This window comes from Anolis sagrei, chromosome 3 (assembly GCF_037176765.1).
Source record: "Anolis sagrei isolate rAnoSag1 chromosome 3, rAnoSag1.mat, whole genome shotgun sequence".
Taxonomy (NCBI): Eukaryota; Metazoa; Chordata; class Lepidosauria; order Squamata; family Dactyloidae; genus Anolis; species Anolis sagrei.
Window position 1 is genome coordinate 189,863,268 of NC_090023.1, and position 24,515 is coordinate 189,887,782.

The 24,515-nt window shown below is 43.1% G+C and overlaps 1 protein-coding gene across 1 annotated transcript; it reads left to right on the forward strand.

The window, feature by feature from the left end:
• The first annotated feature begins 1,969 nt into the window (after positions 1–1,969).
• On the forward strand, positions 1,970–22,967 carry NKX6-2 (NK6 homeobox 2). Its single transcript, XM_060766827.2, has 3 exons — positions 1,970–2,660; positions 5,271–5,443; positions 21,144–22,967. Exons 1-3 carry the CDS (start codon positions 2,180–2,182, stop codon positions 21,468–21,470), a joined length of 981 nt encoding a protein of 326 aa, XP_060622810.2. The 5' UTR covers positions 1,970–2,179; the 3' UTR covers positions 21,471–22,967.
• The last annotated feature ends 1,548 nt before the right edge of the window (positions 22,968–24,515 follow it).

Below are 24,515 nucleotides of genomic sequence, written 5' to 3' on the forward strand. Positions count from 1 at the left end.
TTTTTAATTGTGTTCTATTAGGTTTATTTACTTTATCCTCGGTTAAAATTTCTGTTGTTTATAAGTTATGTTGAGTTCATTCATTTCTTGTCTCCTCTTGACTGCTTTTTTGTTTGGTTTTGGCATTGAATGTTTGCCATTTGTGTTATACTTTGAGTCCCTTCGGGGAGACAGGGCGGGGTATAAATAAATACTATTGTTGAAGGCTTTCATCACTGGGTTTTTGTAGTTTTTTCGGGCTGTATGGTTATGTTCTGGAGGCATTCTCTCCTAACGTTTCGCCTGCATCTATGGCAAGCATCCTCAGAGGTAGTGAGGTCTGTCGGAAGTGGGAAAATGGGTTTATATCTGTGAAATGACCAGGGTCGGGCAAATATTTATGTATAAATAAATAAATATTATTGAGTAGAAGGAGAGGAGGAGGAAGAGAAGAAGAGGAGGAAGAAGAGAAAAGGAGGAGGAAGAGCAGAAAGAGGAAGAGCTGAAGAAGGAGGGAGAAGAGGAGAAGGAGAGGAGGAGGAAGAAGAAGAAGAAGAGAAGAGGAGGAAAGGGAGAGAGGAGGAGAAGGAGAAAGAGGAAGAAAAGGAGGAGAGAGAGAGGAGGAAGAGGAGAAGAAAGAGGAGGAAGAAGAAGAGGAAAAGAAGAGAAGAGGAGGAGAGGTGGAAGAAGAGGGAGGTGAAAGAAGAAGAAAAGGAGGAAGAGCAGAAAGAGGAAGAGCTGAAGAAGGAGGGAGAAGAGGAGAAGGAGAGGAGGAAGAAGAAGAAGAGAAGGGGAGGAGAGGGAGAGAGGAGGAGGAAGAGGAGGAGGAAGAGAAGAAGAGGAGGGAGAGAGAGGAGGAAGAGGAAAAGAAAGAGGAGGAAGAAGAAGAGGAAAAGAAGAGAAGAGGAGGAGAGGTGGAAGAAGAGGGAGGTGAAAGAAAAAGAAAAGGAGGAGGAAGAAGAGGAAGTGAAGAAGAAAAGAAAGGAAGAGAAGCAGAGGAGGAGGAGAGGAAGAGAAGCGGAAGAAGAGGAGAAGAAATGGAAGAAGAGGTGAAAGAAGAGGAGAAGAAAAGGAGAAAGGAAGAAAATGAAAAGAAGAAGGGGAGGAGAGGAGCAGAAGAAGAAGAGGAGGAGGAGCAAGAAAAAGAAGAGAAGAAGAAAAAGAAGAAAAAGAAGAGAAGAAGAGGGGGGAGCGTTTTCCCCCAAAATTTATTTTCTCTGTCGACCTCTCTCTCTCCTGGTGGCCTTTCCGAGGCAAACTCGCCTACTTAGTTCATAGAAAGACACACAAAAAGGGAGCAATCTTTGCGACATCAGAGGGACCCCTATCCAAAGGCACCCAGGGACTAAAGTGGGAATTTCTTAGCCTGGAAGGTCTTTAGCCACGTCTGCCAAAGGATTCCATACCATTAAAGTGGTGCCAAACTGCATTAGTTCTGCATTAATGGCCCTCCAAGGCTTCAGACAATTATTTCCGCTTGTTTGTATATTTTTTTGTATATTTGTATATTTGTTTGTTTGTTTATTTGAAGTCCAGTGGAAAGAAAGATGTTCTAACTCCGGGATTTATTTCGCCCTCCGGATGATAAATCAGCGGGGGTGAATTTACAGCCATTTAAAGCACCTTGACTTGATCAACGCGCCTCTCCCTCCTCCTCCTCCTCCTCCCCCGCCCTTTCCTGTGGCATCCCAAACCACGCCCATTTCCTTGTAGCCACGCCCTCTTTTCCTTGATGAAAAGCGGGAAGAGGGTAAAAAAATAGAAAGCGATTGGTCCAATCCTAGCGGGAGAAAAAGAGCCGGCCAATCCGAGCGCGCGGCGGGCAGGTGGTTGGGAGGTTATCATCGCAGCAACCGGACGCCAAAGAGTCCATTTGAACCAACTTGAGTTCGGAAAAGGGAAAGCGAAGAAGGGAGAGCGAACCATTTTAGTTAAGGGGAGGGGGAGAGGAAGGAGGGAGGAAGGACCATTTTAGTCAGGGGAGGGGGGAGCAAAAAGGGGAGGGGAGTTGTGTCGAAAGGAACCGCGCAAAGGATTTGTAACCTCCGAAACGAGCGATGTTAAGGGTGCGGAAACTTGTCTCTGATTGACATTCAAACTCTCTTAAAGGCGAACCCGGTTTGCTCCAAGCGGGTGTGGAAGAAAGGCCCGGGCCGGACTCTTCTTCTCGGGCCGCCTTCCCCTTTAATGCGCGTCCCCAATGTTAGCCGTGGGGCCGATGGAGGCTAACCGCCCGCCGGGCGCCTTCGTGCTCAGCAGCGGGAGCGGCAGCGCCCCTTTGGCCGCGCTCCACAGCATGGCCGAGATGAAGAGTTCGCTCTTCCCTTACGCGCTGCAAGGCCCGCCCGGGGGAGCGCCCTTCAAGGCCCCCGCGGGAAGCGGAGGAGGCGGCGGAGGAGGAGCAGGGGCCGCCCAGTTCGCGCTCGGGACCCCGCACGGCATCAGCGACATCCTGGGCAGGCCGCTCGGCGCCGCCGCCGGGAACCTCCTAACCGGCTTGCCCCGCCTCAACGGCCTCGCCGCCGCTGCCGCCGCCGCAGGGATGTACTTCAGCCCGGCCGCCGCCGCCGTCGTGCCCCGCTACCCGAAGCCCCTGGCCGAGCTGCCCGGGAGGCCGCCCATCTTCTGGCCCGGAGTCATGCAGGGCTCACCCTGGAGGGACCCGCGCCTCGGATGCCCCGGTAAGTGGAGGTCCCCCACTCGTGTTTCTTTACCCCCACTCGGGACGTTTCCATTCCCAGTATTTCCCACTATGTGCCCGCTTCTGGGGGCTTTCCCACTCGTGACAATTTCCCGCGTGGGGTCTTTCCCCCACTCTGGAGCTTTTCACTCCCCCCCCCCCACTCCATAGAGATCTACTTGTGGTGTATTTTCCACTCGTGACAGTTTCCCGCGTGGGGTCTTTTCCCCACTCTGGACCTTTTCACTCCCCCTCCCACTCCATAGAGATTTACTTGTGGTGGATTTCCCACTCGTGACAGTTTCCCGCGTGGGGTCTTTTCCGGGCCATTTTCACTCCCCATTCCACAGATAAACTTGTGGTGAATTTTCCACTCGTGACAATTTCCCGCGTGTCTTTCCCACTCCCATTTGTGGGGGATTTGCCACTTGTGACAATTTCCCGCGTTGAGTCGTTTCCCCACTCTGGACTTTTTCATTCTCGCAATCGTTCCCACTCCATAGATGTCCCCTTGTGTGGCTTTTCCCACTTGTGACAATCTCCCGCGTTGGGTCGTTTCCCCACTCTGGACCTTTTCACTCCCAAGGTTTTTCCCACTCCATAGATAACCACTTGTGCAGGATTTCCCACTCGTGACAATTTCCCGCGTAGTGTCTTTTTCCCACTCGGGGCGTTTTTACTCCCGAGGCCTTTTCCACTCCATAGATGACCACTTCATAGCTCCGTAGCTTTCCCACTCGTGACAATTGTCCGCCTGGGATCTTTTCTCCACTATGGACTTTTCACTCCCAGGGTGTTTCCCAGTCCATAGATATCCACTTGTGGGGGCTTTTCTCACTAGTGACAATTTCCATCGTGGGGTCTTTTTCCCACTCGGGACGATTTCACTCCCAGGGTCTTTTCCTCTTATATGTGCACTTGTGGGCTTATTCCCACTCGTGGCAATTTCCCGCGTGGAGTCTTTTTCCACTCGGGAACTTTTCACTCCCGGAATCAAGCTAGTACAAGCTATGACTTTATACTAGCAGGAAATTGGGATTACAGACGTTTAACTATAGTGTGGATGTTGCTCCCTCCTCTGATTCCCTTTCTTTTCATTCCATAAATTGTGTTGGTTTTTAATAAAATCCTGTATATGGATTGTAGCAGGGATTCTTAAATTAATTATCTTAATGTCCTAACAATGATAGTATTGAGCTTATTTTAAAGTTTCCCCGCCTGGAATCCTTTCACTCTCAGGGTCTTTCCCGTTCCATAGATATCCGCTTGTGGAGGCTTTCCCACTTGTGACAATTTCCCACGCGGGGCCTTTTTTGCCACTCGCGGGGGTTATAAATATAACAACAACAACAACAACAACAACAACAACAACAACTTTATATACTGTCCTGTCTCCCCAAAGGGACTCAAAGTAGCTTGTGAGGGTTTCCCGCGTGGGGTCTTTTCCCCACTCGGGCCATTTTCACTCCCAGGGTCTTTCTCACTCTATAGATATCTACTTGTGGGGAATTTCCCACTCGTGACAATTTCCCGCGTGGGGTCTTTTCCCCACTCGGACCATTTTCACTCCCAAGGTCTTTCCCACTCTATAGATATATACGTGTGGGGAATTTCCCACTCGTGACAATTTCCCGCGTGGGGTCTTTTCCCCACTCGGACAATTTTCACTCCCAAGGTCTTTCCCACTCTATAGATATATACGTGTGGGGAATTTCCCATTCGTGACAATTTCCCGTGTGGGGTCTTTTCCCCACTCGGGTCATTTTCACTCCCAGGGCCTTTCCCACTCCATAGGTATCCACTTGTGGGAAATTTCCCACTCGTGACAATTTCCCATGTGGGGTCTATTCCCCACTCGGGCCATTTTCACTCCCAGGGTCTTTCCCACTCTATAGGTATCCACTTGTGGGAAATTTCCCACTCGTGAAAATTTTCCGTGTGGGGTCTTTTACCCACTCGGACCATTTTCACTCCCAGGATCTTTCACACTCCATAGGTATCCACTTGTGGGGAATTTCCCGTGTGGGGTCTTTTTCCCACTCGGGGCGTTTTGTACTCCCGTGGCCTTTCCCATTCCCGCGTGGAGTGGGATTTTTCTCGAGTTTTCCACTCGGCGTGTTTTCAGCCTTAGGATCTTTTCCACGTATAGTGATGATATAGTCCCCCCTTTCCCCGAAAAAGTACTCATTAAAGTGGTGAAACAGCACTCTGTACATGCCCCAGGACCCATTCTCCTGCCGCAGCTGAAAGCTGGTCCCTGTTGAAAACAGAGAAGGGGGAAAGAGAAAACTTTTCCGAGGGGATCCCATCAAGCGAGGGTGTTTTTCGAGACTTCCCGGCCAAAGAGGAAGGAAGGGCTCCTCGTGGACCAGGGGGTGCGGGGGAGCATCAAGTCGGGCCTTTATTTCCTTCTCCTCGGTCGGGATCTGTCCCTGGGAAGCCTTGGGAAGGGCTGAGACCCTCCAGTGGGTTTTCAGGCTGGGTTGGGAGCCACTCAGGGGGTTCAGGGCCGGGAAGGAACGGAGGGCTAAGCCTTGGTCTTTGGTCCACGCAGGAGTTCGGTGCGTTGTTTCCTTCTTCCTTGACGGCTCCCCTTCCTCTCTGCTTGCAGCCCAGGCCGGGATGGTCTTGGACAAAGACGGCAAGAAGAAGCACTCGCGGCCCACCTTCTCTGGCCAGCAGATCTTCGCCTTGGAGAAAACCTTCGAGCAGACCAAGTACCTGGCCGGGCCCGAGAGAGCCCGCCTCGCCTACTCCCTGGGCATGACCGAGAGCCAAGTCAAGGTAAGGAGCTCCAAAGGGGTTGAGAAGACCTCCTTCTCCTCCTCTTTCCCTTTAGGCCACCAAGTTTAGGCCTACTTGATTTGGGGTACAGGCAGTCCCCTTGTGACTTCATACATAGCTAAAAACTGGACTGAGACAACAAAAAGTGAGAGAAATCTCCCTCTAGGAAGGGAAATTCACTCCTGAAAGAGCCCTCTTGGGGAAAAGACAACAAGCCAAATTTTTCCAAATCCAGTTATCACAAGGACAGAAAGTGAGGCAAAATCTTCTGCACAGTGATACAGATCTCAACACAAACACTACACAGGGGGTGTTAATCCTTCCCTATGCTATCCAAAGCCACAATATATAGCTTTGGGAAAGATTTTCCCCAGACATGAAGTCCAGTTGTGTCAGACTCTGGGGGTTGGTGCTCATCTCCATTTCTAAGCCGAAGAGCCTTGTCCATATGGAGTGCAGTGAGAGGTACCTATTGATCTACTCACATTTGCATGTTTTCGAACTGCTAGTTTGGCAGAAGCTGGGGCTAACAGCGGGAGCTCATGCCGCTCCCCAGATGCATGCGACCTTTCAGTCAAAAAGTTCAGCAGCTAAGTGCTTTAACCCACTTGGGGGGGGGGGGGGGGTCCTGCCACAATCTATATATCTATATAAATTTATTTATATCTACATCTATACAGGTATATTTTGAATATGTAACTCCAGCCAAACACAAACACACACACACACTTATATTTTGTTGGAGTTATACTTTCAAAATGTACCTGTTCTAATATATATACTGTGGCTTTGGATATAGATAGATAGAGCTAGAGATAGAGATAGAAATATAGATATACTGTAGATAAATAGATAGATAGATATATAAAAATAGATAAATGGGTTTGGTTGGAGTTAAGTTTTCAAAATGTAACTGTTCCAATATATATATATACTGTTGCGTTAACATCTCACTCTCTCTCTCCCCACCCTTCCTTAAACTACCCAGAACTACTCCTTCTTTCTCTCTCTCTCTCTCTCTCTCTCTCTATATATATATATATATATAGTTGGAGTTACTCTTTCAAAATGTAACTGTTCCAATATATATATACTGGTTCGTTAACATCTCTCACACACTCTCTTTCAAAATGTAACTGTTCCAATATATATACTGTTTCTTTAACATCTCTCTCTCTCTCTCTCTAGCTCTCTCCACCCTTCCTTAAACTACCCAGAACTACTCCCTCTTTCTCTTTCTTTTTCTCTCTCTCTTTATAGTTGGAGTTACACTTTCAAAATGTAACTTCCAATATATATATATACTGTTTCGTTAACATCTCTCTCTCTCTCTCTCTCCATCCTTCCTTATACTACCCACTACATTCCCTCCCCCCTCTGTGTATGTGTGTATATATGTATGTGTGTGTGTGTGTATAGTTGGAGTTACACTTTCAAAATGTAACTGTTCCAATATATATTCTGTTTCTTTAACATCTGTGTGTGTGTGTGTGTCCATCCTTCCTTATACTATCCAGAACTTTCTCTCTCTCTTTTTATATATATAAATTTAACTGTTCCAATATATATATTTAACATCTCTCTCTCTCTCTCTCCTTCCTTCCTTATACTATCCAGAACATACACACACTCTCTATATATAGTTGGAGTTACACTTTCAAAATGTAACTGTTCCAATATATATACTTAACATCTCTCTTTCTCTCTCTCTCTCCTTCCTTCCTTCCTTCCTTCCTTATACTACCCAGAACACACACACACACACACACACACACACACTATATATATAGTTGGAGTTACACTTTCAAAATGTAACTGTTCCAATATATATACTGTTTCATTAACATCTCTCTCTCTCCCTCTCTCTCTCCCTGCATCCTTCCTTATACTATCCAGAACACACACACACACACTCCTTCTCTCTCTCTCTCTCTATATATATAGTTAGAGTTACACTCTTAAAATGTACCTGTTCCAACTTACATACAATTTCAACTTAAGAACTTTGGGTCTGATGTTGTTTTAACAGTTTTAATGTACTGATAGGTTATGATTTTTCTGTGTTTTTTTTAATTGATTTTAATGTATGGTGTGTATATATTGCATTTCTATATTTATGTTTGTGGTGGAATTGAATTATTGCCAATTTAGAAGTGCTCTGGAAGCCTTTCTGGGTGAGGAAAAAAATACAGTAAATAAAGCAGGGTAAAAATGCAGTCAATAAATAAATAAAAACAAACCTACAGAACCAATCTTGTTCCCAGCTTGAGGACTGCCTGTAATCCACTTCAGTGCAGTTCATCAAACCTTGCCCCACTTTTCAGCCCCATTTCGACTTAAGTGTAGATGTGGTATAATAATAATAATAATAATAATAATAATAATAATAATAATAATAATATAATACATCACACAGTCATTTGGGAAGTGTCCTAAGTGTGATCCAGTGCAATTACCAGCAGAGTGATCTTGTTTGCTGTGGACTCATCTTGTTGTGTTTCAAATAATAATAATAATAATAATAATAATAATAATAATAATAATAATAGTTTATAGGCCGCCCTATTTCCCAGAGACTCTGGGTGGCTTCCAGGCAAAAAGGCAAACATTCAATGCTTTGGTGATAAACATTTATACCTAGTGCATTAAGTGACCCAATGTAGGGCCTTTTTCACTGACTATATAATGCATCTTGAAGCCACACTGGTGGCCACAAAATGCACACTGCCAATGCCAGCATCAAGAGTTCAGTCCCAAAGTGTGCTGCGCCTAATCCCTGTGTATCCCAGATGCAGAGGGAAATCAGTTCTGCAACTGCAGTGTGTGTTATAGACAAGACCTCTCAGTAAAAAGATCCACAACAGAGGGTGCCAAAAATGCCCCAAGGGCAGGGCTGGCTAGTATTAGTAGTAAATCAAATTATTATTAATAATAATACATAATCATAATTGGAAAGTATTGATGTGTGATCAAATACAAAAAGCCAGCATAATGATCTTGTTTGCTGTGTCCTAATCTTGTATATCAAATAATAATAATAATAATAATAATAATAATAATAATACTTTATTTATAACCTTCCCTATCTCCCCAAAGGAACTCAGTAAGTAAGAGGTTAATTGATCCCCTGGGAGAAGTAATTGATCACTTCCTCTGCTAACTGTCACATTCCTTTTTCTTTTTTTCTTTTTTTTACAAACCTATACTCATCTCTGGCCTCAAACCAGTTTTGCACATGGCAATCTAACCACCACCATCCCAGCCACAGTTCCAAACTGGATTATATTGTCAGTGTAGAGGTGCCCAGAATAACCTGCTATATGCTTTTCTCTGTTTAAGGCCTCTAGCGCACTGCAGGGTGATTCATTTAGGACATAGCACTTTCTATACCCAAAGTGGACAGCTTAGATACATATCCTTGGCCTTGCATTGTAATAATTTGCTGCTTTCTACTGACTTTTATAGCTCCATCCCTTCTATGTTTCCTTATTAGTGCAATTCCGATTTTTCAAATATTTTGGTTTATCAGCAAGGGCCAGAAAACTCTTTGGCCTCTGCAGGCCCTTCCACACAGCCCCATATCCTAGAATATCTGCTTTGAACTGGGTTATCTGAGTCCACACTCAGATAATGTGGGATATTCTGGGATATAGGGCTGTGTGGAAGGACTCTGGGTTTCTTTTGGAAAGTTTGTGCTGCAGTCCTGTGCCCACTTCAGGGTGGATCTACACTGCCATATAACCCAGATTAGCAAATGAGATAAATCTGCTTAGAATTGGATTATATAAATTCATACTACCATATAATCCAGTTAAAAATAGATCATTTGGATTGTATATGGCAGTGTAAAAGGGGTCTCAGAGGGAGCAGAAACTAGAGAATTGTACTGTTGGTATTTGTTGAATTTTTCAAGCTTTGAAAACCCTAATTGTGATTCATGAAGATAAAAAATAAGGGGATCATAACACACTGAGCCAAGAGTTCTCATTTTAAGCACTTTCCTGAGATCATTCTCCCCAATATCAAAAGAGCTTATTTTAATATAATAATCCTATTATATTAAAATGCAAAACATTGAGAACATTAAAAACATGTAAACATTGTGTTGTAGCTTTAATGTAAACAGGTAAAAAAATAATCAATTGTTTTAACTATTGTTTTAATATTTTTAAATTTTCAATGTACTGTTGATTGTTTTATGATGTTGACACCTTACTGCCCTGAGTTCCCCTTGAAGGGCGGGATGTAAATATAGGAAATAAATAAATAAATAAATAAATAAAGAGACTTCTAAAATACCTAGAGTTGCTAGTGGAATAATATTTGGGTATATAACCAAAAGGTATATGCTGCATATGGAATTTATTGTGGATTTCCCCCCTGAGTCAGAGCCCTCCCACACACAGCCCTATAACCCAGAATATCTGCTTTGAACTGGGTTATCTGAGTCCAAACTCCATATATCCCAGTTCAAAGAAATAATGTGGGATTTTATTCAGCTGTGGTGGAAGGGGCCTCACTCAGAAAATGTCTATAAAACCATGTATGTATGTATGTATGTATGTATGTATGTATGCATGTATATGTGTGTGTGTGTGTGTGATGAGAGTGGCAATGTTAATTAAGAAAAACAGGGCTGGAAGTTTGTAATGAGTTAACTGGAGTTTTGAAAAGTTACAGTGTCTTTCAACACTGAATACAATGGGCTAATTTACAATATCTAAAGCATACTGTTGATCAAGGAGGGAATAGAGTGAAATTCAGAGTTCCCATTGATTTCTTCAGGGCTGGATTTTGCTTTTATAGGAATTGAATGCTGTTCTGATGCAATTGGCTGGAAAAAATACCATTTTAGATGCTACTTTTCCTTCTGATGTTGGAAAAGGATCAAATAAAATATTAAGGCAAACCAAAATGAAAGTAATTCCAAACTTGTGCTTTCCGTGAGGCTTAGGGCCCTTCCACATAACCCAGAATATCAAGGCAGAAAATCCCACAATATCTGATTTGAACTGGGTTATCTGAGTCCACACTTCCATATAATACTACTAATAATATGATATTATAATTATATATCTATTTTACATGTAATATTAATAATATTACAATATAATGGTATAGTACAATATAGTAATATTTAATACTGATATTGTATTATGCTAATAATATAATACAGGGTTAGTCAAAATGCATAGGCCAAACATACATACAATTGTATGTATGTTTGGCCTATGCATTTTGACTAACCCTGTATATTGTATGTATATATACCTTGTAAGTTGCTCTGAGTCCCCTTTGGGGTGAGAAGGGCTGCATATAAATGTCGTTAATAAATAATAAATAATATATTTCAGTTCAAATGAGAAAGTGTGGGGTTTTATTCAGCTGTGTGGAGGGAGTCCTAAAAATTCGCTTTATATACATTTCTATACTGTGGAGAATCCAGCCCTTATATTTACCCAGGAGTAGGATCAGGTCCCTTCCACACAGCTGAATAAAACCCCACATTTTCACGTTTGAATTGGAATATATGGCAGTGTGGACTCAGGACCCTTCCACATGGCTCTATATCCCAGAATTTCAAGGCAGAAAATCCCACAATGTCTGCTTTGAACTGGGTTATCTGAGTCCACACTCACATTCCTAGCCCTGTTTTTCTTAATTAACATGCCACTCTCATCACATTAAAATATGATTTTTGTAGACATTTTCTGAATGAGCCTCCTTCCATCACAACTGAAAAAAAATCCCACATTATTTGCTTTGAACTGGGATATTTGGCAGTATGGACTCAGATAACCCTGTTCAAAGCAGATATTGTGAGATTTTCTGCTTTAATATTCTGAGATATAGAGCGCAATTCCAGAGGTTAGCCAGAAGAGATAAGGAACTATTTTTAAACAAGCAATGCATGGAAGTGGAAGAAGACAACAGAATAGGAAGGACAAGAGACCTCTTCCAGAAAATTAGAAACATTGGAGGTAAATTTCAGGCAAAAATTGGTATGATAAGAAACAAAGATGGCAGGGACCTAACAGAAGCTGAAGAGATCAAGAGAAGGTGGCGAGACTATACAGAAGATCTGTATAGGAAGGATAACAATATCGAGGATAGCTTTGACGGTGTGGTGAATGAATTAGAACCAGACATCCTGAGGAGTGAGGTTGAATGGGCCTTAAGAAGCATTGCTAACAACAAGGCAGCAGGAGATGATGGGATCCCAGCTGAACTGTTTAAAATCTTAAAAGATGATGCTGTCAAGGTGATGCATGCCATTTGCCAGCAAATATGGAAAACACAAGAATGGCCATCAGACTGGAAAAAATCAACTTATATCCCCATACCAAAAAAGGGAAATGCGAAAGACTGCTCAAACTTCCGTACAGTGGCCCTTATTTCTCATGCCAGTAAGGTAATGCTCAAGATCCTGCAAGGAAGACTCCAGCAATACATGGAGCGAGAGTTGCCAGATGTTCAAGCTGGGTTTAGAAAAGGCAGAGGAACGAGAGACCAGATTGCCAATATCCGCTGGATAATGGAGAAAGGCAGGGAGTTTCAGAAAAACATCTACTTCTGCTTCATTGACTATTCTAAAGCCTTTGACTGTGTGGATCATAATAAATTGTGGCAAGTTCTTGGTGGGATGGGCATCCCAAGCCACCTTGTCTCTCTCCTGAGGAATCTGTACAAGAACCAAGTAGCAACAGTCAGAACTGACCACGGAACAACAGACTGGTTCAAGATTGGGAAAGGCGTACGGCAAGGCTGCATCCTCTCACCCAACCTTTTTAACTTGTATGCAGAACACATCATGCGATGTGCGGGGCTGGATGAATGCAAAGCTGGGGTGAAAATTGCTGGAAGAAACATTAACAACCTCAGATATGCAGATGACACCACTCTGATGGCCGAAAGCGAGGAGGAGCTGAGGAGCCTTCTAATCAAGGTGAAAAAAGAAAGCGCAAAAGCCGGGTTGCAGCTAAACGTCAAAAAAACCAAGATTATGGCAACAAGAATGATTGACAACTGGAAAATAGAGGGAGAAACCGTGGAGGCCGTGACAGACTTTGTATTTCTAGGTGCAAAGATTACTGCAGATGCAGACTGTAGCCAGGAAATCAGAAGACGCTTACTTCTTGGGAGGAGAGCAATGTCCAGTCTCGATAAAATAGTGAAGAGTAGAGACATCAAACTGGCAACAAAGATCCGCCTAGTCAAAGCCATGGTATTCCCTGGAGTCACCTACGGATGTGAGAGCTGGACCTTAGGGAAGGCTGAGCGAAGGAAGATCGATGCTTTTGAGCTGTGGTGTTGGAGGAAAGTTCTGAGAGTGCCTTGGACTGCGAGAAGATCCAACCAGTCCATCCTCCAGGAAATAAAGCCCGACTGCTCACTGGAGGGAAAGATACTAGAGACAAAGTTGAAGTACTTTGGCCACATCATGAGGAGACAGGAAAGCCTAGAGAAGACAATTATGCTGGGGAAAGTGGAAGGCAAAAGGAAGAGGGGCCGACCAAGGGCAAGATGGATGGATGGCATCCTTGAAGTGACTGGACTGACCTTGAGGGAGCTGGGGGTGGTAACGGCCGACAGGGAGCTCTGGCGTAGGCTGGTCCATGAGGTCACGAAGAGTCGGAGACGACTGAACGAATGAACAACAACAACATAGAGCTTTGTGGAAGGGCCCTGACTCAGGAAATAAAATCCACAATAGGATACCTTTTGGTTGTATACCCAAATATTCTTCCACTATAGGGCTCAGTAGGGCTGTATCTACACTGGAGAATTACATAGCTTGACTCCACTTTAACTGCCATGGAATTGTGGGAGGTTGTAATTTAATTGTGGTTCCCTCACCAAACTACAAATTCCATAAGATTGAGCCAACCCGTCGAAGTGGTATCAAACCGTATTAATTCTATGGTGTCGATGCACCCCTTGGAGGAGACCCATTGCGACCAATAGAAGCGGAGTTAAATCAAGATGGAAACGAATTGGATATATTTGGGTGCCAGTTAGGAGTATTATTGTTGTTATTGTTGTTGTTGAGGCTGGATCAACGCTTCCTAATGATTCAGTTTGAGCAGCTTGATCTAGATAGAGCAGACCCAGCGTTATTTGGCCATAAAGAGACCCTAACTGCCGTCGGAACTGATCTGGGATCGATTTCTGTCGGGCCATTAAAGGCGAACTGATCTGGAGTTTCATTTGAAAGAAAAGGTTGCCTTTCTAAAGGAGGAAAAAGGATTTCCACGCGAACTTCTTGATTTATGCCCGCGTTGCTTTGGAAGTAACTCATTCTGGAGTTGGCGAGGGTTTAGTTTTGCGTCACTTTCCAATTCGACTCACTGGGAATGCTATTGAACCCGTTTCGAGCGTTGATTAAAGACCTGAACGTCTGGGGGAAGTATGAACGTGTGAATGCCGTGCTGAAGCCGACACGGGTCTGCGAAAGTTGTGTCGTCGCTACGATTGTATCATTGGGACGATGCTGTCGATCCGAATAGGATTTCGGAGCTGAAATCCAGCGAAAGGGAGTCCGATTTGGGCACTGTGTGCGGGAGACACGTGAAGGCATAGGAGGCGCGTGTGAATGTGCCCGACACGTATCTTTAGGCCGCGATGTTGAGCGCAAAACACCCAGTATGAGTTTTTGGAGTCGTTGAAAGCAAAGCGGAAGACAGTTTAGGAACAAACTCCTAATGGAGAGTCCAGGGCCTCCAAGCAATAATAATAATATTAGTAATAATAATAATCATCATCATCATCATCATCATCATCATCATCATCATCATCATCATCATCATCTATCTTCTATATAAATAAAATGTAATGTTCGTTTGTGGGATTAATAGAACTCAAAAACCACTCGACAAATTGACACCAAATTTGGACACAAGACACATAACAACCCAATGTATGTCCTTCACTAAAAAAAATGATTTGTGTAATTTGGAGTTGTAGTTGCTGGGATTTATAGTTCACCTACAATCAAAGAGCATTCTGAACCCCACCAACGATAGAATTGAGCCAGATTTCCCACTCAGAACCCCCATGAGCAACAGAAAATACTGGAAGGGTTTGGTGGGCAGTGTCCTTTGGTTTTGGAGTTGTAGTTCACTACATCCAGAGATCACTGTGGACTCAAACAATGATGGATCTGGACCAAACCTGACACGAAGACTCAATATGCCCAAATGTGAACACTGGTAGAATTTGGGGAAAATAGAATCTTGACGTTTGGGAGTTGGAGTTGCTGGGATTTATAGTTCACCTACAATCACAGAGCATTCTGAACCCCACCAACGATAGAATTGGGCCAAACCTCCCACACAGAACCCCCATGTGGGCCACAGCAACGCATGGCAGGGGACGGCTAGTAATAATAAGAATAATAATATAATAATAATAGTAATAATAATAATAATAATAATAATAATACATCACACAGTCCTAGACGCTTGGGAAGTGTTCGACTTGTGATTTTTTAAATACGAAATCCAGCATATAGATCTCGTTTGCTGTGAAATACTGTGTTTTTGTGTCAGTAACATAATAATAATAATAATAATAATAATAATAATAATAATAATAATAATACATCACACAGTCCTAGACGCTTGGGAAGTGTTCGACTTGTGATTTTGTGATACAAATCCAGCATATAGATCAAATTTGCTGTGACATACTGTTTTTGTGTCAGTAACTAATAATAATAATAATAATAATAATAATACATCACACAGTCCTAGATGCTTGGGAAGTTTTCGACTTGTGATTCTGTGATACGAAATCCAGCATATAGATCTCTTTTTATTGTGACATATTGTGTGTTTGTGTCAGTAACTAATAATAATAATAATAATAATAATAATATAATATAATAATAATATAATACATCACACAGTCCTAGACGCTTGGGAAGTGTTCGACTTGTGATTTTGTGATACGAAATCCAGCATATAGATCTCGTTTGCTGTGACATACTGTGCTTTTGTGTCAGTAACTAATAATAATAATAATAATAATAATAATAATAATAATACATCACACAGTCCTAGATGCTTGGGAAGTGTTCGACTTGTGATTTTGTGATACGAAATCCAGCATATAGATCTCGTTTGCTGTGACATACTGTGCTTTTGTGTCAGTAACTAATAATAATAATAATAATAATAATATTTATATATACCCCGTCCTCCCCTCTCTCCGAAGGGACTGGGGCGACTTACAACAATTCATGGATACAGGAAATAATATAGACAAAAAACAACAATGAACAATCAGTTCTTGTGGGTTTTTTCGGGCTATAGGGCCATGTTCTAGAGGCATTTCTCCTGACGTTTCGCCTGCATCTATAGCAAGCATCCTCAGAGGTAGTGAGGTCTGAGGATGAACAATTATCACTACATGAAATTAAAATTACATACTAATAAAATGCCATCAGATCTTGGGGTTAAGCAGGGTCAGCCCTGTATAGTATCTGGATGGGAGACCGCCAACGAATACCAAGCTATATTTCAGAGGAAGGAACTGGCCAAATCCACCTTCTACACAGCTGAATACAATCCCACATTCACTTCACTTCACTTTATTTCTTAATTAGTCGCTCTCCACCAATGTGCTCCGAGCGACTTGCAATCTAAAATAGCATTTACACAATATAAAAACATTCAACATAAAAACATTCATCAGTGACTATTTGGCAAATTAGATCTAATTACTTAATTCACAAATGCTTTGAACTGGAAGATATGGCGGTGTGAACTCAAATAACCCAGTTCAAAGTAGATATTGTGGGATTTTTTGCCTTGTTATTCTGGGATATAAAGCCAACCTTCAAATGCGGCGTAGACACAGAGAACTGGGAAGCCCTGTCGCGCTTTAACTGGAGGTCAGCTGTGACCACCAGTGCTGCAGAATTCAAAGAGTCGGGAATGGAGGGCAAAAGGAGAACATGCTGATCAAGAATAGGGCTCCACAGCCACCTACTCACCACCAAGGCTGTTAAAGGCTCCTCCCTAAACTTCAAACCCCAGAATTCTTCAGGAGGCAGCAATCGGATTTAAAGTGGATTCATTCTCTAGTGTTATTAAGTAGTAGGACGGCATATAGGCGGCATCTGGTCTTCCTATCCAAGTCCTTACTGAGGCTGGCCCTGCCTAGCTGCCAAGATCAGACGGGATCTGGTGCCTTTTTAGAGTATTTAGGCCTTGTTTTCATCTTGAGAGTTGGCTGGTTTGTATTTATACAAAATTATCCATTTAGGATCTGGGCTTAATGACACAGGATGTTTAGGGTGGACCTTACCGGGCTTTTCCCCCCATCAGGGAAGTTTTGGGACCAAGTCCAGGGATTTTACAACCCACAGTCAGCCATCGGATGAGACACAGGGTCTTTCCCCACAGCCCTATATCCCAGAATATCAAGGCAGAAAATCCCACAATGTCTGCTTTGAACTGGGTTATCTGAGTCCACACTGCCATATATTCCAGTTCAAAGCAGGTAATGTGGGATTTTATTCAGCTGGGTTGGAGGGGCCTAACTCGGAGGGAGGGAGGCTCAAGCCCGCCCCCATACAGACAGACAGACAGACAAATAGATAAATAAATAGATAAATAAATAGACAAATGGAAATGCAGTCTCAGAAATGCAAGCACCCAATGGCAGTCTCTATTGAAGAAGGAAAATGGGAAGAAGGATTCCAGCAGAGTTACAGATTCCATCTAAAGTTACACTTTTATTTAAGGTGTCTACAGAGTTGCAAGCCTCGCATAAAGTTTGGCAATTTCGCCATTGTTTCGCCTGTTAATTAATGGCATCTCCATTTTTAATAATTATTGAGTAAATTTCATTCCAGAATTATAAACTTGTTCAGTGTATGCCCTCTCTGTGAGAGCAAGAGTGATCTATATCTTCATATTTATATGTATATCTCTCAATATATACATACAGGCATATATTATACACATAGAGAAACATCCCTCTCTATGTGCTGTTCATACACATGTCATTCACACACATATGTGCATGTCTATATGCGTGTATGAATGTGTAAGCTGTATATGTGTATGTACCTACAATAACAACAACACATATGAATGTGTATATGTGTGTATGAATGTATAAGCTGTATATGTGTATGTATATACAACAACAACACATATGCATGTGTATATGCGTGTATAAATGTATAAGCTGTATATGTGTATATACATACAACACATATACATATGTATATGCACATATGTATGTATAAGCTCTTTATGTGTATGTACATGCAACAGCAACACATATGCATGTGCATATGTGGGTATGAATGTATAAGCTGTATATGTGTATGTATATACAACAACAACACATATACATGTGTATATGCATGTATACATGTATAAGCTGTATATGTGTATATACATACAACAGCAACACAGCATATGCATGTGTATACACCTGTATGAATGTATAAGCTGTATTGTGTGTATATACATAAAACAACACATATGCATGTGTATATGCGTGTATGAATGTATAAGCTCTTTATGTGTATGTACATGCAACAACAACACATATACATGTGAATATGTGTGTATGAATGAAAAAGCTGTGTATGTGTATATGCGTACAACAACAACAATAACAATAATTCTTTATTTATAACCTGCCCTATCTCCTCCAAGGACTCCTCTTTCTCTCTGTGTATGTGTGTGTGTGTGTATGTGTGTGTATATACACACACACACACAAACCTCTGTATGTAGGTACATATATGTGTATATCTATATGTGTGTGTATATACAATTTATTTCATAAATTCTAAGGCTGGATCTACACTGCCCTATATCCCAGGATCTGATCCCAGATTATCTGCTTATCCCAGATTGTCCGGCAGTGGGGACTCATATACTCCAGTTCAAAGAAGACAACCTGGAATCAGATCCTGGGATATAAGGCAGTGTAGATCCTGCCTAAGACCCCATTGATTCTAAAGCACACAGTAATTTCAGTACCATACACACACATATATATAATTCCTATATATAGTTATTATTATTTATTAATTCTTCTATCGATATATATTTTGTGATATTGAAGCATGTCTCATAGAAACTTTCCCTTCCAATTTCCTTCTTTTAGTGGTCTCTCCTTTCTTCTTGCCTCCTGAAGTTTCTTAAGTGTGGTTACATAGGTTTCCTGATTGTGATACCATGTTGCAGAAAATCAACAAGAATAACACCCTATGTGTCCCAAAACACTGATGTCATAACCTTCTGTAGACTTGAATTTTTGGCACATGGGGAACCACTGTAGCGCAATTCCTTGGATTGCACTTTACTCTCTGGGTCCACTTCTTCACCCACATTGCTAGTGTCCAAGGCCCACACATTGCTAGTGTCCATTACAACTTCCCCATAAACATCCTTCAAGCCATGGTGGATTTCCTTAGGTGCACCACCTTCTTTATCCAGAAATTCAATGAGGTCTTTTTTTCTTTGAGCTTCAGATCCATGGTTCTACTCAGTCAATCCAAAAAAGCAAAGACTATATCAGTAAAGCATGTTTTTCTGTTTTGAATGTTTACATTTTGATTTATGTCTTATCTTTAATGATTTTAAGTTCATAGTTATGTGTAGTAATTACTTACTACAATTTCTTTGTGTACTGTATGTTGGCATTGAATTTTTGCCATGAGTATGTTGTAAACCACCTTGAGTCCCCCCAGGGACGAGAAAGGTGGTATATAAATATAGTAAACAAATAAGTAAGGAAGGTCTATACATGACCTCTATAATGTCATGTATAGATAGTCTAGGAGCTGTGAAAGAAAGAAAAGTTAAGAGTGAGGGAGCTATTACTTTTTGATGGGGGAATTATTTTTTGGAGGACCCGCCCCCCAAGGTCCCAGGTTCGACTATGGGGTGAGTCCCTGCTGTTAGTCCCAGCTTCTGCCAACCTAGCAGTACAAAAACATTAAAATGTGAGTAGATCAATAGGTACCACTCTGGTGGGAAGGTACCGCGTGCTCCATGCAGTCATGCAGGCCACGTGACCTTAGAGGTGTCTATGGACAATGCCGGCTCTTTGGCTTAGAAATGGAGATGAGCACCACCACCCAAAGTCCAACACGACTGGACGTTATGTCAGGGGAAAACCTTTACATTTACCATACTTGTTGATGGAGGCATTACTTTTTGATGGAGGCATTACTTTTATATGGAGGCATAACTTTTTGATGAAAGCAATACTTTTATATGAAGGCATTACTTTTATATGGAGGCACTACTTTTTAGATAGAAGCAAGATTTTTTGATGGAGGCAATCCTTTTGATAGAGGTATTACTTTTGATGGAAGCAATCCTTTTGATAGAGGTATTACTTTTGATGGAGGCAATCCTTTTTGATGGAGGCATTGCTTTTTATATGGAGGCAATATTTTTTGATGGAGGCAATACTTTTGATGGAGGCATTACTTTTTGATCCCTCCCCATGATTGCTGGCTTGCTTGCTTCCCATAGAGTCAGACTCATTGGTAAATTGACAGGAGCCCCCTTAAACCCTTGTGCAGACAGGTTGGAGATTCGAATCCGGGGAGAGCATGGGTGAGCTCCCTCTGTCAGCTCCAGCTCCTCATGCGGGGACCTGAGAGAAGCCTCCCATAAGGATGGCAAAACATCTGGCCATCCCCTAGGCAACATCCTTGCAGACGGCCAATTCTCTCACACCAGAAGCGACTTGCAGTTTCTCAAGTCACTCTCCCTTTGAGATGAGCTCTCTCTGTCAGCTCTAGCTCCCCATGCGGGGACAAAAGAGAAACCCCCCATAAGGAAGGCAAAACATCCAGCCATCCCTAGGCAACATCCTTGCAGACTGCCTATTCTCTCACTTCAGAAGCGACTTGCAGTTTCTCAAATCACTCTCCTTCTGAGATGAGCTCCCTCTGTCAGCACCATGTGGGGACATGAGAGAAGCCTCCCACAAGGATGGCAAAACATCCAAACATCCGGGCATCCCCTGGGCAACGTCCTTGCAGAAGGCCAATTCTCTCACACAAGAAGCAACTTGCAGTTTCTCAAGTCACTCTCCCACTGAGATGAGCTCCCTCTGTCAGCTCCAGCTCACCATGTGGAGACATGAGAGAAGCCTCTCATAAAGATGGCAAAACATCCGGGCATCCCCTAGGCATTGTCCTTGCAGACGGCCAATTCTCTCACACAAGAAGCGACTTGCAGTTTCTCAAGTCACTCTCTCTCCGAGATGAGCTCCCTCTGTCAGCACTATGTAGGGACAGGAGAAAAGCCTCCCACAAGGATGGCAAAACATCCAAACATCTGGGCATCCCCTAGGCAACATCCTTGCAGACGGCCAATTCTCTCACACCAGAAGCGACTTGTTGTTTCTCAAGTCACTCTCCCTTTGAGATGAGCTCTCTCTGTCAGTATCATGTGGGGACATGAGAGAAGCCTCCCAACGAGGATAGTAAAACATCAAAACATCTGCGCAACGTCCTTGCAGGTGGCCAATTCTCTCACACCAGAAGCGACTTGCAGTTTCTCGTCACTTGCAATGAGATATTCATTGAAAAACGATAGCAAACTGTCCTTCAGGGTGTCCCAATTAGAACCAATTAGGAAGTGGCCTTGATAACCCGGGGAACCAATACCCATTGCGTGACGTGTGGCTGTTGCCCTTCCTTTCCCTGCAGGTGTGGTTCCAGAACCGGAGGACCAAGTGGCGGAAGCGGCACGCGGCGGAGATGGCCTCGGCCAAGAAGAAGCACGACTCGGAGACGGAGAAGCTGAAGGAGAGCTCCGAGAACGAGGAGGACGACGACTACAACAAGCCCCTGGACCCCAACTCCGACGACGAGAAGATCGCCCGCCTGCTCAAGAAGCACAAGGCCGCCGCTGCCGCAGCCGCTGCCAACGCCGCATCCTCTTCTTCCTCCTCCTCCTGCTCCTCCTCCTCCTCGGCCCCTCCGGCGCCCTTGTCCTTGCTCAGCCCTTGCAGCAACGCCTCGGAGCCCTCCTGACCCCCATGCCCCCCTCTCCCCCTCCCTCCGGCCAAGCAGGGTAGCCCCCCACGCAGCAGCCCAGGAGGCTCCGGACTGGCTGCAGTGTACAGCTCCTCTTCTTCCCCTTTGGGGAAACCAAACACCCACCCACCCAGCCGCGTGTCTGTGTCTCCGTGTCCCTCTGTGTATATATATTTTTACAGAATAATAAGTTATAAACAACCCTCATGGACCAGCCCTTCCTAATCCGAGAGAGAGAGAGCCACACTTTCTTGAGTTTCTTTCCCAGCCCTCCTTTCTCCTCTTCTCCTTTTCCAGGAAGGACAACCACTCCTTTTCAAGCCCTTGCCTCCCAGCCCCATTGAACCTCCATTCACTAAGGCCCCTTCCACACAGTCCTGCATCCCAGAATATCAAGGCAGAAAATCCCACAATGTCAGATAACCCAGTTCAAAGCAGATCTTGAGGGATTTTCTGCCATGATATTCTGGGATTTAGGGCTGTGTGGAAGGGCCTTGAGAATATCAAGGCAGAAAATCCCACAATATCTGCTTAGAACTGAGTTATCTGAGTCCACACTGCCATATAACCCAGTTCAAAGCAGATGTTGTGGGATGTTATTCAGCTGTATGGAAGGGGCCTTAGCCCCCCACCCCCCCAGCCCTATATCCCATAACTTGAAATGGGTTATCCGATTCCACACTTAGATAATGTGGGATTTTCTGCCTTGATGTTCTGGGATATAAGGCTGTTGTGGAAGGGCCCTATGTGCTGAATAAAATCCCACATTTTCTGTTTTGAACTATAATATCTGGCAGTGTGGACTCAAAGCCAGTCAGGCCCTATATTCCAGGATCGGATTTTTGGTTTTTCACTAAACTGGGGCCCCTTCCACACAGCTGAATACAAACCCCACATTTTCTACTTTGAACTGGAATATCTGGCAGTGTGGACTCAGATAACCCAGTTCAAAGCAGTTGTGGGATTTCTGCCTTGATATTCTGGGTTGTACGGCACCTCCCACACTGCCCTATATCCCGGGATCAGATCCCAGATTGTCTGCTTTAAATTGGATTATATGAGTCTCCACTGCCAGATAATCTGGTATAAGAAGATAATATGGTATCAGATCCTGTGATATAGGGCAGTGAAGAAAGGGCCTCAGGCTGGATCCAACTACACTGCCATAGACCCATATAATGTAGTTTGATAGGGGTTTTACCCAGCCCCCTTCTATACTGCCATATAAAATCCAGATTACCCATGTTGTGCTGGATTATATGGCAGTTTAGACTCATATAATCCAGTTCAAAGTGGATAATGTGGATTATCTTCTTTGATAATCTGGATTATATAGCACTGTAGATCCAGCCTCTGGCCCCTTCTACACAGCCATATAAAATCCAGATTACTTGTGTTGTGCTGGAATATATGGCAGTGTAGACTCGTATAATCCAGTTCAAAGCGGATAATCTGGATTATCTGATTTGATAATCTGGTTTATATGTCAGTGTAGATCCAGCCTTAGGCCCCTTCTACACTGCCATATAAAATTCAGAGTACTTGTGTTGTGCTGGATTATATGGCAGTGTAGACTCATATAATCCAGTTCAAAGTGGATAATGTGGATTATCTGATTTGATAATCCGGTTTATATGGCAGCGTAGATACAGCCTCAGGCCCCTTCTACACTGCCATATAAAATCCAGAGTACCTATGTTGTGCTGGATTATATGGCAATGTAGACTCACATAATCCAGTTCAAAGCAGATAATCTGGATTATCTGTTTTGATAATCTGGATTATATGGTAGTGTAGATACAGCCTTAGGCCCCTTTTACATTACCATATAAAATCCAGATTACCTGTGTTGTCCTGGATTATATGGCAGTGTAGATTTGCATAATCCAGTTCAAAGCGGATAATGTGGATTATCTGTTTTGATAATCTGGATTATATAGCAGTGTAGATCCAGCCTCAGGCCCCTTCTACACTGTCATATAAAATCCAGATCCAGCATTTGCTGCCTCCCCTGAGCTTAATTATTACATTTCTCTGTGGATTTGGTGCATCTTGGTGGAACTACTTGCTACACTCCACACTTTTAGAGTAAATCTACATTGAAGAATTAATGCAGTTTAAACTTCACTTTCACTGCTATGACTCAGTACTAAGGAAGGCTGTAAGTTGTAGTTTCACAAGGTCTTTAGCCTTCTTTTGTCAAATAACTATGGTATGAAGCCCTGTCAGTCAAAGTGGTGTCAAACTGCATTAATTCTTTAGAGTAGATGTGTCCTTAGATGCATTTGTTTGGAAGGAAGTCCCACTGGAGTTAAAGGACCTGTCTTGGGTGAGTTAATGCTGAGGTAGCATTGTCCCTTGGGCTGTTGCCTTTGAAAATTAGGATCCCCCCAACCTGCCCCCCCCCCCCCCAAATTCTTTCCTGCTCCTAACAATCAAGGTTTTGTTAAGGTTTTGTATATGGGTCGCAGACTCCAGCTCAACCACTTTGTATATAGGAAATTTTTGTGATGTATATTTCTAGTGTAAAAAAAGAAGAAGTCCAGGGCAGTTTTCTTTCCTCTTATTTTTAAATTTGGGGGTTTGGATGGTTTCAACTTCCCTATGAGTTGTTTTGTTGTTTTTTTGCCATGCGAGGAAGAGAGAACTGCATCACCCGGTTTTGACCTCAGACTCTTAAGGTTGGAAAGGCTTTGTATAAATCAATAAATTATTTAACAAACTGCTTTGGCAAAGTTCGTGGCCTTTGGATGCGGTGGGCAAAGGTTTGCTTCCTGGGCTTCCACCCTTGGAGTTATTGATGTTGCCTCTCCCTCAGTGCTTGTTCTGATCTGCAACCAGTTGTATGTTGTATGTGCTGTTTCTTACCAAGCAATACAAACAGACTCAGTAAGGTGGCAGAAAAATAAAATGCTGCTTATCAACGGGGCCTCGATCCTCTTGCATCCCAACTAAAGTGGACTCAGTAAATCAATAAGATTTAGGGCCCTTCCACACAGCCATATAACCCAGAATATCAAGGCAGAAAATCCCACAATATCT

What these genes read in the sequence shown, in the direction of transcription:
- NKX6-2 (XM_060766827.2), top strand. Translation starts at nt 2,180, where the DNA reads ATGTTAGCCGTGGGGCCGATGGAGGCTAACCGCCCGCCGGGCGCCTTC. An exon ending in CCCGCGCCTCGGATGCCCCG is followed by an intron (nt 2,661 to 5,270) that starts GTAAGTGGAGGT and finishes CTCTGCTTGCAG; the next exon opens with CCCAGGCCGGGATGGTCTTG. An exon ending in TGACCGAGAGCCAAGTCAAG is followed by an intron (nt 5,444 to 21,143) that starts GTAAGGAGCTCC and finishes CTTTCCCTGCAG; the next exon opens with GTGTGGTTCCAGAACCGGAG.